The 10,520-nt window shown below is 41.5% G+C and overlaps 1 protein-coding gene across 1 annotated transcript; it reads right to left on the reverse strand.

Moving 5' to 3' along the window:
* Nucleotides 1-2,723: 2,723 nt before the first annotated feature.
* Nucleotides 2,724-9,045, reverse strand: AKAP4 (A kinase (PRKA) anchor protein 4). The gene is made up of 5 exons (XM_004690044.1): nucleotides 8,950-9,045; nucleotides 7,817-7,867; nucleotides 7,505-7,606; nucleotides 3,124-5,250; nucleotides 2,724-2,879 (listed from the first exon to the last, which is right to left on the reverse strand). Exons 1-5 carry the CDS (start codon nucleotides 9,043-9,045, stop codon nucleotides 2,724-2,726), a joined length of 2,532 nt encoding a protein of 843 aa, XP_004690101.1.
* Between the last annotated feature and the right edge of the window lie 1,475 nt (nucleotides 9,046-10,520).

Consider the following 10,520-nt stretch of genomic DNA (forward strand, 5'->3'; position numbering starts at 1 on the left):
CAGTGAACACTGGGTGTGTGTGTGTTGTGGGGGTTAATGGCTATGAATACTAGATATGTTGTGTGGTATGGGTTAATATCTGTGAACCCTGTGTGTGTGTGTGTGCGTATTTTGAGGGGTAATGTCTGTGAACACTGTGTGTGTGGTGGGGGTTAATGTCTATAAACACTGTGTATGTGTGGTGGTAGTGGGTAATATCTCTGCAGTGAACACTGGCTCTATGTGTGTGGTGGGGCCTAAGATCTATGCAGGATTACTGATTTTGTGGGGGGAGGGGCAATGTCTGTTAACACTGGGTGTGTGTGTGCTGTGGGTGGTAATATCTGTGAACACTAGGTGTGTTGTGTGGTGTGGATTAATGTCTGTGAACCCTGGGTGTGTTTGTGCTCGGGGTAATGTCTGTGCAATGAGCAGTGTGTGTTTTGAGGGGTAATGTCTGTGTGTGTAGTGGTGATTAAAATGTGTGAACACTGTGTGTGTTGGGGGGTACATCTCTGCAGTGAATAATGGCTCTATGTGTGTGGTGAGGGCTAATATCTGTGCTGGAACACAGGATGATTTTGTGTGGGGCAATGTATATTAACACTGGGTGTGAGTCTGTATTGGGGGTATTGTCTCTGCAATGAACACACTATGTGTGTGTGTGGTATGGGGTAATGACTGTGCTGTGAACACTCTGTGTTTGGGTATTTGTGTGGGGGGACTAATGTCTGTGGACACTGTGCATGTGTGTGTGAGTAGTGTCTAAGAACACTGGGTGCATGTTTGTGGTGGGGGTATTGTTATGTGCAGTGAACACGGTGTGTGGGGGGGGGTGGAAGGTAATATATTTTCAGTGAACCCTGTGTGGTAATGTCTATGAAAGTTGAGGTTTGTGTGATTGTGGATAATATCTTGTGTAGTGAACACTGTGTGTGTGTGTGTACTGGATGGTAATATCTGTGCAGGAACCCCGGGTGTGTGTTTTGGGGTGCAATGTCTGGTAACACTAGGGGTGTGTGTATGTGTGTGTGGTGGGGGGATGTCTGTGCAATGAACGCTGTGTATTTGTGTGGTAAGGGTATTATCTGTGCAGCGAACACTGGATTTGTAAGTGTGGGTGTGGGTAGTGTCTGAACACTGGTTGTGTATGTGTGGTGGGGGCATGTTTGTGCAATGAACATGGGGTGTGGATGTATAGTGGGGGTAATGTGTTAGCTTTGGGTATGTATGTATGATGGGGTGTATTGTCTGTGAACACTAGATGTGTGTGGGGGTGTGGGTAATATCTTTGCCATTGACACAGAGTGTGTGGTGTATGGTAGGGACAATGTTGTGAAGAGCAATGTCTTTCACACTGGGTGTGTGATGTGTTGTAGGGGTTAATACCTGTGCAATGAACATTGTGTGTGTGTATAATATCTGTAAACACTGGGTGTGTGTTGTGGGGTTATTGTCTGTGCAATGAACCCTGTATTTTTGTTGAGGTAATGTCTGTGCATTGAACAGTGGGTGCATGTGTGTGGTGGGGTAATGTCTTTGCAGTGAACATGGGTGTGCAGGGCGTAATGTCTGTGCAGTTAACTTTGTGGGGGTATGTGGTCAGAGGTAATATCTGTGAACACTGGATGTGTGTGTGTGTGCGTGGTGGGGTTTCATGCCTGTGCAGGAACATTGTATGTGTTGTTGGGGGCAATGTCTTTAACACTGGGTGTGTGTGTGTTTAGGGGTATTGCTTGTGCAATGAACACTGTTGTGTATGTGGTCAAGAGTAATGTCTGCTCAGTGACTACTGTGTGTGTTGGGGGGTAATATCTGTGCAGTGAACACTGAATGCATGTGTATGGTGGGGGTATTGTCTGTAGTGACAATACTAGGTATGTTTGTGTGGTGGCAGGTAATGTCTCTAGGGAACACTGTGTGTGTGTGTGTTGGGGGTTTTGTTTTAAACACTGGGTTTTTATGTGTGGTGGGGATCAATGTCTGTGAACATTAAGTATGTGTGTATGGTACAGATTAACATCTCTGCATCGCACACTTGGCATGTGGTGCTATTGTCTGTGCACACAGTGTGTATCAGTGTGTATGTGTGGTGTGGGATGTGTGGTGTGGGGTAATATGCACTGAAACTAAGTGTGTATGTGTCATAGGAGGAAAATGTCTGTGGACAACAAGTGTGTATGTGTGTTGGGAGGTTTTGTTTATGCAGTGAACACTAGAGTGTGCAATATAATTGGGTAATGTACTTTCTTCAGTTTGTTTTTTGCCTAGTCTTTGGAAACACTTAAAGGCCAAGAAGTCTTCATTTTGGGGCTGGAGAAGTTTTTGTTTACATCAAATTAGTTGTGCTGTTTCAGAAGGAACAATGTGGTCACAGGTAGAAAAACTGGATTTTGAACTTCTATTTTGGATAAAGTAGATTACTTTGGGTTAAGTCCTTGTGTCCTGAGAGTATAACCCAGTGTGAGATCTGGATACAAGCCCAGCACTATCACCAGTCAGGCAACTGGACCTCTTCCCCTTCCTCAGATGTTTAAGAAAACAATAACACTTTTTTTTATTTTTTTTTATTCATGGTGCTGCCCAGCTTACTGGACACCCTGGGTTTACACAGTCCAACTGCTTGTGTATTGGGAAATACACAGCGTGGTGTTCAGTTGAATGGTTTCATGATGGGGATGTACAGGCTGGGTTGGAATGCTGCTTGGGGAGGTATGATGAGGGGAGTCAAAGAAGTTGTTAGCTCACAGGTTAGTGAGCAGCCAGTCTAACAGTTGCTTCCTCGCCATGTTTCCCACAGCTTCATCCAGCTGGCGTTCCTTGGCAAACTTCATGACTTCTTGAAGGAGATCTCCTACACTGTATCCCTTCTCCGCTGCCTTAGCTGAAACCTCCGGAAGCTGTGGAGAGAGAAGTTAGCTTGAGTCATGTGATGCTTTTGGAGACAGGGCCCAGCTGAATTTTAAAGTGAACTGACCCCCTCCCCACTTCCTTGCCTATGATTCTGGGATTAAAGATTGCTACAGATCTTTAGGACTAAGTTCTATGGACCTCCCCAAACCCCTATAATCCCGCCCCCACCCGGCAAACCCCCACCCCACCCATTCCAGCCCTCTTCTTCTTGTGCCCGATTGCATGGCTTACCTTCTCCAGTTGTCCGTCATCGTCTCCCATGAAGTAGAGCATGGGCACGTTAAACTGGGAGGCCGCAATCCACTGAAGGACAGCCTGGAGCTGCTTCTGCAAGTTACTGGTTGAGCACTGATTATTGACAATAACTTCTAGTCCAGGAGAATCTGGAGAATTCTGTGACACTGCACCCTCGTTATTGCATTTAGAGCTACTACTGGCTTGGAAATTGGTGTTTCCCAAAGCTTGTTCTTCTAGCTCGGCAAGGGCTGCCCCGTTACTGCTGTACTTAGCCATGATAAGGCACAGTTTCATCACAGATTCTACGAGTTGATCTACAAATTGTCGATTCACTTGCTTCATCCCAGTGATAAAATCCATTTCTTGATTGTCCTGGCACTGTTCTTCCATTTTTTCGGGCCTCTTGGTCATGGAAGTTGCTTTGTTTGCTTTGGTCTCAGAACGTTTGTTTTCACCTTCACATATCTCATCGCTGCCGAAGGGGCTCTCGCTGAGCAGTTTCTGAATCAGTGTTAGAACGATGTTTGGCATATCCAGCTTCTGGGAGTCAATCTGTTGTGTATCCTTGGTAGAGGTAGATGGTCCAGGAGTTCCACGAGATTCTAGATGTTTCGTTGAAAGAGTCTTGGCATTTTGGCCATTTCCAGACTTTTCATATTGGGCGCCTTGAGACATATAGCTCATGGAAGAGCTAGAGCATTCTTCTTCACATGCATCTTTGCCTTTGGCCTGTTGTGTCAGATGGTACTGGATCAGCATAAGGGCGGAGACAATCAAATCTTTTGCCAGAGAATCGGTGGAAGAGTTGATTTTTTCTCTTTTTTCTTCTTTATTGGTGCATGCTTTACCAGCAGCCTTGCTAGAGTTCCCTTGCTTTTGATTCCACATTGTCAGGCTTTCCTTGAGGATGTGTTCACCGACCCGCTCAGCACTAGTTAATGATTTGCATTGATCTGGTTTTGTTTTGCCTTTGTCCTTCCCTTTCATTTCAGCCTTCATGGCTGAAATTTCAAGACTTTGGTTCTTGCACTTGGGATCATGGGAGCCAGTTTTCAGTGATGCATACGACAAACTCTGTGATTTCGTTTCCCTCCTCTCTCCAAGAAGAGCACAGACCAGACGTTTCAGCATCGCTTCCATGATCCCTGCGGCATTTTGTTTCCCATGATTGAACAGATTCCTCTTGACAGCTGACACAAAATCTGAGTCGGTCATCAGGACACCAGTGATATTATGCAAGTTCTTCATGCAAGAATCAATCAAATCAGACACAATGTCCTTGGTATGTTTTAACAGCACCCTCTTCAGGACCACACAGGCTGGAATTGGTTTCCCAGAACTATGGACTTTCAAGGTCTTCATAACAGAGACCATCATGTCAGATGCCACCTGATTTGCATAAACCATAAGCCCTTTGCTTATGGAATCTGCAAATTCCTTACTATCTTTTTGGCACATCTGTTTTTCACCACCCTTGTTCTTGTTGGACAGTTCACTATACAGAAAGGTCTTTCGGCCACTATCTCTACACTCCTCACCATTGCCTCGCATTTCTGCAGAGGTTACCTCTACAGCATCATGGACCATTTCAGAAGCAATCTTACTCACAGCAGTACGGGGGCTATTTTTCCCCTTTTCCCCAGAGGGCGGATAGATTGAATGGTGAAGGCATTTGCTTCCACCTTCCAATTTTTCTTTGATTTCCTTCCGTGCCATCTGGATAACCAGAGAAGAGAGGCGGTTCACGTAAAAGGAAAGGTCATCCATGGAACATTCTCCATCAGGTGAAATGACTGCCCTTGGGGAGCTAGGAGATTTGGCTGGAGGAGTGGATGGGCTCTGATTATTGTTGGTGTTTTTAGCTGCTGTCACTTCTAGGTGTAGGTTGTGAGATCCGTCGGTCGCATAGTCCATATTCAGTTGATCAGCATAGACACTATAGCAGTTCCCAAATTTTTGAAACTCACTAGTTTCTCCTATTTTATGTTTACAGCTAGAGGCTGAGGGGCTTAATGCATGCTGGAAACCCAAGGCATACTTTTGAAGGTCGTTGAGAAGCCAACTGAGTACACTTATGGGGTCAGAGGGAGTTTGTTTGAAAAGACATACAGATCCCTCCATCTAAAAAAAAAGAAGAATACCTATCTATAAGAGTGTGGGCAAGCGACCTCTTTTATTTTATTTAGAAAATATATAGACTGAAGATATTAGAGATTTGACCTTTATAATTTGCATTGAAACATAACATATAATTTTCATTGATACGCATACAAGCACAAGTGGTAGTAACAAAAGTTTATAGACAGGTATATAGAGGATAGATATTTGTACACTTACCATATATAATAAGCATTATAAATGTTTATTAATAAATCTGAATGTGACACATATCTCATTATGCACCATAAGGATTTCAAAGTGGAAAAAATTTCAATGTGCCCGTTGTTATTCATTATAGTAATCCATGAATGTATCTCAATAGGTGTGAGAATGTGTTAATCTGTGTTATTAGTATGTGAAAGTGTGCCAGTGCATGTACATGTCAGTGCATTTGCATGACTGACTACATGTAATGCAGTCATGTAGCATCATATGCTGACATCAGTACCCATTGTTTATGTCACTGTATAAGCCAACTTATGTATGTTAACATGTACACTTTGTATGTGTGAATTTAAAAATACTGTGGATATTAGTGTATCTTTGAATATGTAAATGAGCAAGTGTTGATCTGAGTGATCTGCATGTTTTGATATGAATTCAATAACATGTCTAATGCACTTATTTTAAAGCATAAATCCATCTATTGACTTGCATATTAAAACACAACATTAATATATGTATGTTAAAGTATGAATATGTAAATAAGTGATTGTATGATGACTATGCATGTCAATGAGTTGGGTATGTCATATATATATAGCAAATATTTATAAATATATATATTATATATTTGTATATATCTATACATAATTATAAATTATGTTATAATAGAATATATGTATAAATATATATTCTATGCCAATACTTGAGAATGTGTATAGGTTTTGCATATACCTGACCTTTGATATGTGCCTGAATACATGAATTTGGATATCACTGTGTGTTGTGTCTGTGTGTATTAATGCATGCATGCAAATGTGTGTGTTAGTGAATATGTATCATTTTGTTTAAGTTCACATGTATGTATCAAATAGTCATAAATATTTGTGTCTATACCTCAGTCTGTATTATGGTATTTTGATCAAGGCTTGTGTGTGTTAACACATACAAGTATATGTTCATGCATGGTGTGCATGGATATATATGGATGCTGATCAGTGCAGCTGACCCTAGAACTTCCTATCGTTGTAAATGTGTGTAAGTCACTGTCAACATATGCTGTATCAATGTTTGTGTGTGGCCAGTGTCACTTGTAGTTAGGCATGTGTGTCATTGTGTTAAATTTTGTGTTAATGTGTATAAATTTATATATATAGATGTGCAGCACTGTGTAAATTTGTATTTGTGCATCTTCGCTTATGGCTGTATGCCCATGTCCAGATATGTGCAAGAGAACTAAACACACATCTTCTACTCTGTTGATTTCCCTCTCCTAGAGATATGACACCATTGAAAGATTAACTTTTTGCAAATAGGTTTGTTGTAATCAAGGGAGTCTCCATTGTGCAGAGGAAATGCAGGCTATGCTTTAAAAAATAAACACCACACATAATTTGTCCTTTATTAAGACTGTGAAGTATTGTTGGTCATCTCCGACTGAATCCAAAACTCTGGAGAATATTGAAATGTTTTTTCTTCTTTGCGGGCTGCTCTCATTACTCATCCTGCCCCCCGCCCCTTGACCCTGTGTGATATCAAGAACGCTGACTCCTCATAAACATTACTGAGTGCTTGGGGCCAGAAATGTTTCTGGTCATAATAACACGTGTGTTAGAACAAGAAATATTTGATCTTTGTGTATTAAAGTCAAATATCTTGTTCCAATACCAGCCACTATACCCTTGAGGGACTGTGGGAGTGACTTGTTGTGCTCTGATGCCCACCCCAAAGCAGTGGCCTAACAGATAAAATTTAGAATACACAATTTCCTGCTATCTGAAAGTAGAAAGCATGTGTTATGATTTGGCAGGCTATTTTTTGAGTCTTGTGGAACACACGGTTTCTATAGAGAACATTGTATTTACCTAGTCTCTGAACTTAAGCCTGCACTCTCTAGAATATCACAGTGCTCAAATTTAGGATCTGTTTGACAATAGTTTTCATATTAACTCTGGACCAGAGTCCTCAGATTTAGCACTGGGACTAGAAAGGGTGGGCTTGAAGGCTCAGCATACTTTCAACTGATCTTTGTGACTCAAGAGGTTAAACATACCTTAGACTGGTCTTGTTTTTCGGTGTCCTTGATCACGATAATTTCTTTTTCCTCCAGATTCTCTAGGTTTAAGTCACTGTCTGAACTAGAACAACCAGCATCCTATAAAATAAACAGTTGAATTTAGAGACTTTTTCAAGCTGCCCCCAACCCCATTACCTCTTCAAAGCATGAAATCATGTCTTCTATTGTCCCTTTTCTTTCTGAAGACAAGGCCATCTACCGCAACCTCCCCTTCCCTTGTGTTACCACTGGTAACTCTTCTCCATAGTTACCCACCCATTATAACTCTGAGAAGCAGAAAACACTCACCTTAGAATTTTTATTTTCCACGTTCAGGGTGGACACATCGACAAAGCATATCTGCATCAAATTAAAAGGATGAATTTAGAAAAAATCTAGAGAAAAGGTCATAATTTCTCTTTCTGAGAGGTGGTAATAGCACCTACCTGACAGGGTTCTTGTAAGGATTGACTGAGATAGCGCATATACATGTTTTAGCACTGTACCTGTACCTAGTACTCAATAAATATTATTAACATGATTACTAGGCAGACAGAATCTTAGCTTTATTATATTTCCTAAAGGAGGCCACCTACCTAGCAGAGAGAGCACCCCAAAATGCATTATTCACATTTATTAAGAAAACTGAGAAGTAGTGTGCCTGACACAGTCTGAAAGGTGGCGCATGAATTAGAACTCAGTGTGTGACACACACACAAACACACACACCGCCCAGTTTAGGACACACTTTACTCCATGAGTGTTCTAAAATGTGGTGTTTTTGCTATTGATGATACAGACCATTTCAGTGGGTATGTGGGTGAACACTTCTGTGCTTAGTAGAGGCAGTTTTTGTTGTTTATAGAAAAAAACAATTAATAGAACATGAAACCTGCAGTATTATGGGTAATAGTGCTCAGAGTGTTGGTAATCTTTGAATGAAAGTGCATTTTAAAAACAATGTCCATTTTAAAAACACATTAAGTAGCCAATAGTATGAGTGGGTACTTGAATATGATTTTAAAATGTGAAGTACTGTGAAAATCACTTGATATTTGGGAATGGAGCCTGAAATTTTTTTGCCCTCCTGAGCAGTCCCACTTTATAGTAGGTTGCTTGAAGCTAGGCAGTGGTATTATGACCTAGAAGGTGAGGTAATAAGGCTGGCAGCTGGGCAATCACTACTCCTCCCACCCCTCAGACCACCCCCCCACCCAGCCTTTCCTCCCCAACCTCTTGACATCACTCATCCTGCCCCCACCATCTTGTCCCTGTATGATATGAGCACTGGCTCCCCATAGACATTATTGAGTACTTGGTTGCTTAGAAACCCGTAGTATCATCCTCCATTAGTTTATCCTGGGTTCCAGGATATCTAATAAAATTACACACTACTACACTAATCCTTTCCACTTTTGGGAACAAGTTATTTTGTATCTTACCACTTTTCGATCCTGATCCTGTTTTCCTCGGGGAGTGTAGAGATCTACCTTGCAAACGCCTCTGTGGCTGTGTAACCAATCAATACCATCAGACATCTGGAAAGGGAAATTTTTGAAAGGTTTATATGTGGCTCTTAGATCCCTCTGAAATGTCTGAACTTGATGATTGGGAGCATTATCTTTTAGCACAAGCCACAATCTCCTATAATTTAGACTCCCCAATTCAAGTATTTAGAATTACAGGCTTTGGAAGCAAATCTGAAGAGATTTGGAGACTGTAGGGATTAAAGTTGTGATTTACTTCTACCCAATTCTACTAACTCCACTAAATATCACCTTTTCCCACTTTTCTTTATTCACTCTTAGAGACCTTCAAAGAATCAAGCTCACCTCATCTCCTTTAACTGAATTTTAGCTAACTCCAGTTCAACCAGAGTCTTTCTCATTACATTAAAGGAAGTTTAATTAGGGAAACAGTAGTAACACTTATCATATAGGGTCATGAGAAAAGACTAAGGTTAATCCCGGCAACACTTTACTAAACAACAAATATAATGGCCTGAAGGAAGACCAAACCCCTCTCACCTTAGCCTAAAACTGAAGGTGAAGAGACAATGGCAGAGACCACATAGTTCTATGTTCAGAAAGACGTTGTTAAAAGCTCAGTAAACTTGCTATGATACCTGGGGCTTGAATTTGATTTCATTTTAAAATTTAACAAGAGAAACCTTTTCTTTTTTTGCCAAGTATTAGAAGGCTGTCCAACTCTTAGTCCAATTTACTTAAAAATTTAAACTCCTCTAATCTCTAGTTCCCCCCAAAGAATCTAGTTCCCCCCAAAGAATCTCCCTCGCTCCCCTCCTCCCCACACTCCCTCCCGCCTCCCCTCTCCCTTTATGCCATTTTCCTCCTCCCTCCCTCCCTCTTATTTCTCCTTTTTTTCACCCCCTCCTTCCCATTACTACCCTCCCCCCACCCTTTTCCTTCTCCCTTCCAATAGTTTCCCTTTTCCTAACATTCCCACCATTTACCATTCCCCCAAGATATTTTTGGGTTTTCCCTTCAAAAATCTCTACAAATCCATGAAAAAATTTAATAAAGACTACCCATACTGTTAGTTTTCAAAAGCTAGATATCACTAGACTAGAAAAAAGATAATCCCTTAATGTGTTTTGGATATAGCCAAAGTCAAAATCCTAAAGAACTGCAAAATATTAAAATTTAAGAACTCATTACCTTGATATTGAAGTTATTTTAGGCTTTCGGCTGAAACGTGCCACCCGGAAGGGAGAGTTACCCCTGTAGATGGAACTGGGCAGTGCCAAGTTTTTGGGCACCTGCAGCTGGCTGCCACCTCCGTCGGCTGCTGGGATGAGACTGAAAGGCCAGGCCCAGTCTGGCTGCTTGTAACCCCCGGGTATGACAGTGGGCTTTGTTGTGTCATAGTGCCCGAAACTATAGCAACCCAGCAAGGCGGGGCAGGCTGGCCAACTCAGCTGCCCCTCACATCAACAACACATCAGATATTAAAATATATAAAGAATATTAATAAAATAAAATAAAATTCAAAG

Source organism: Condylura cristata, unplaced genomic scaffold (assembly GCF_000260355.1).
Source record: "Condylura cristata isolate star-nosed mole 26May11 unplaced genomic scaffold, ConCri1.0 scaffold00027, whole genome shotgun sequence".
Lineage (NCBI taxonomy): Eukaryota > Metazoa > Chordata > Mammalia > Eulipotyphla > Talpidae > Condylura > Condylura cristata.

What these genes read in the sequence shown, in the direction of transcription:
- AKAP4 (XM_004690044.1), bottom strand. Translation starts at nt 9,045, where the DNA reads ATGTCTGATGGTATTGATTGGTTACACAGCCACAGAGGCGTTTGCAAG. An exon ending in TGGAAAATAAAAATTCTAAG is followed by an intron (nt 7,607 to 7,816) that starts GTGAGTGTTTTC and finishes TTTATTTTATAG; the next exon opens with GATGCTGGTTGTTCTAGTTC. An exon ending in ATGACGGACAACTGGAGAAG is followed by an intron (nt 2,880 to 3,123) that starts GTAAGCCATGCA and finishes CTCTCTCCACAG; the next exon opens with CTTCCGGAGGTTTCAGCTAA.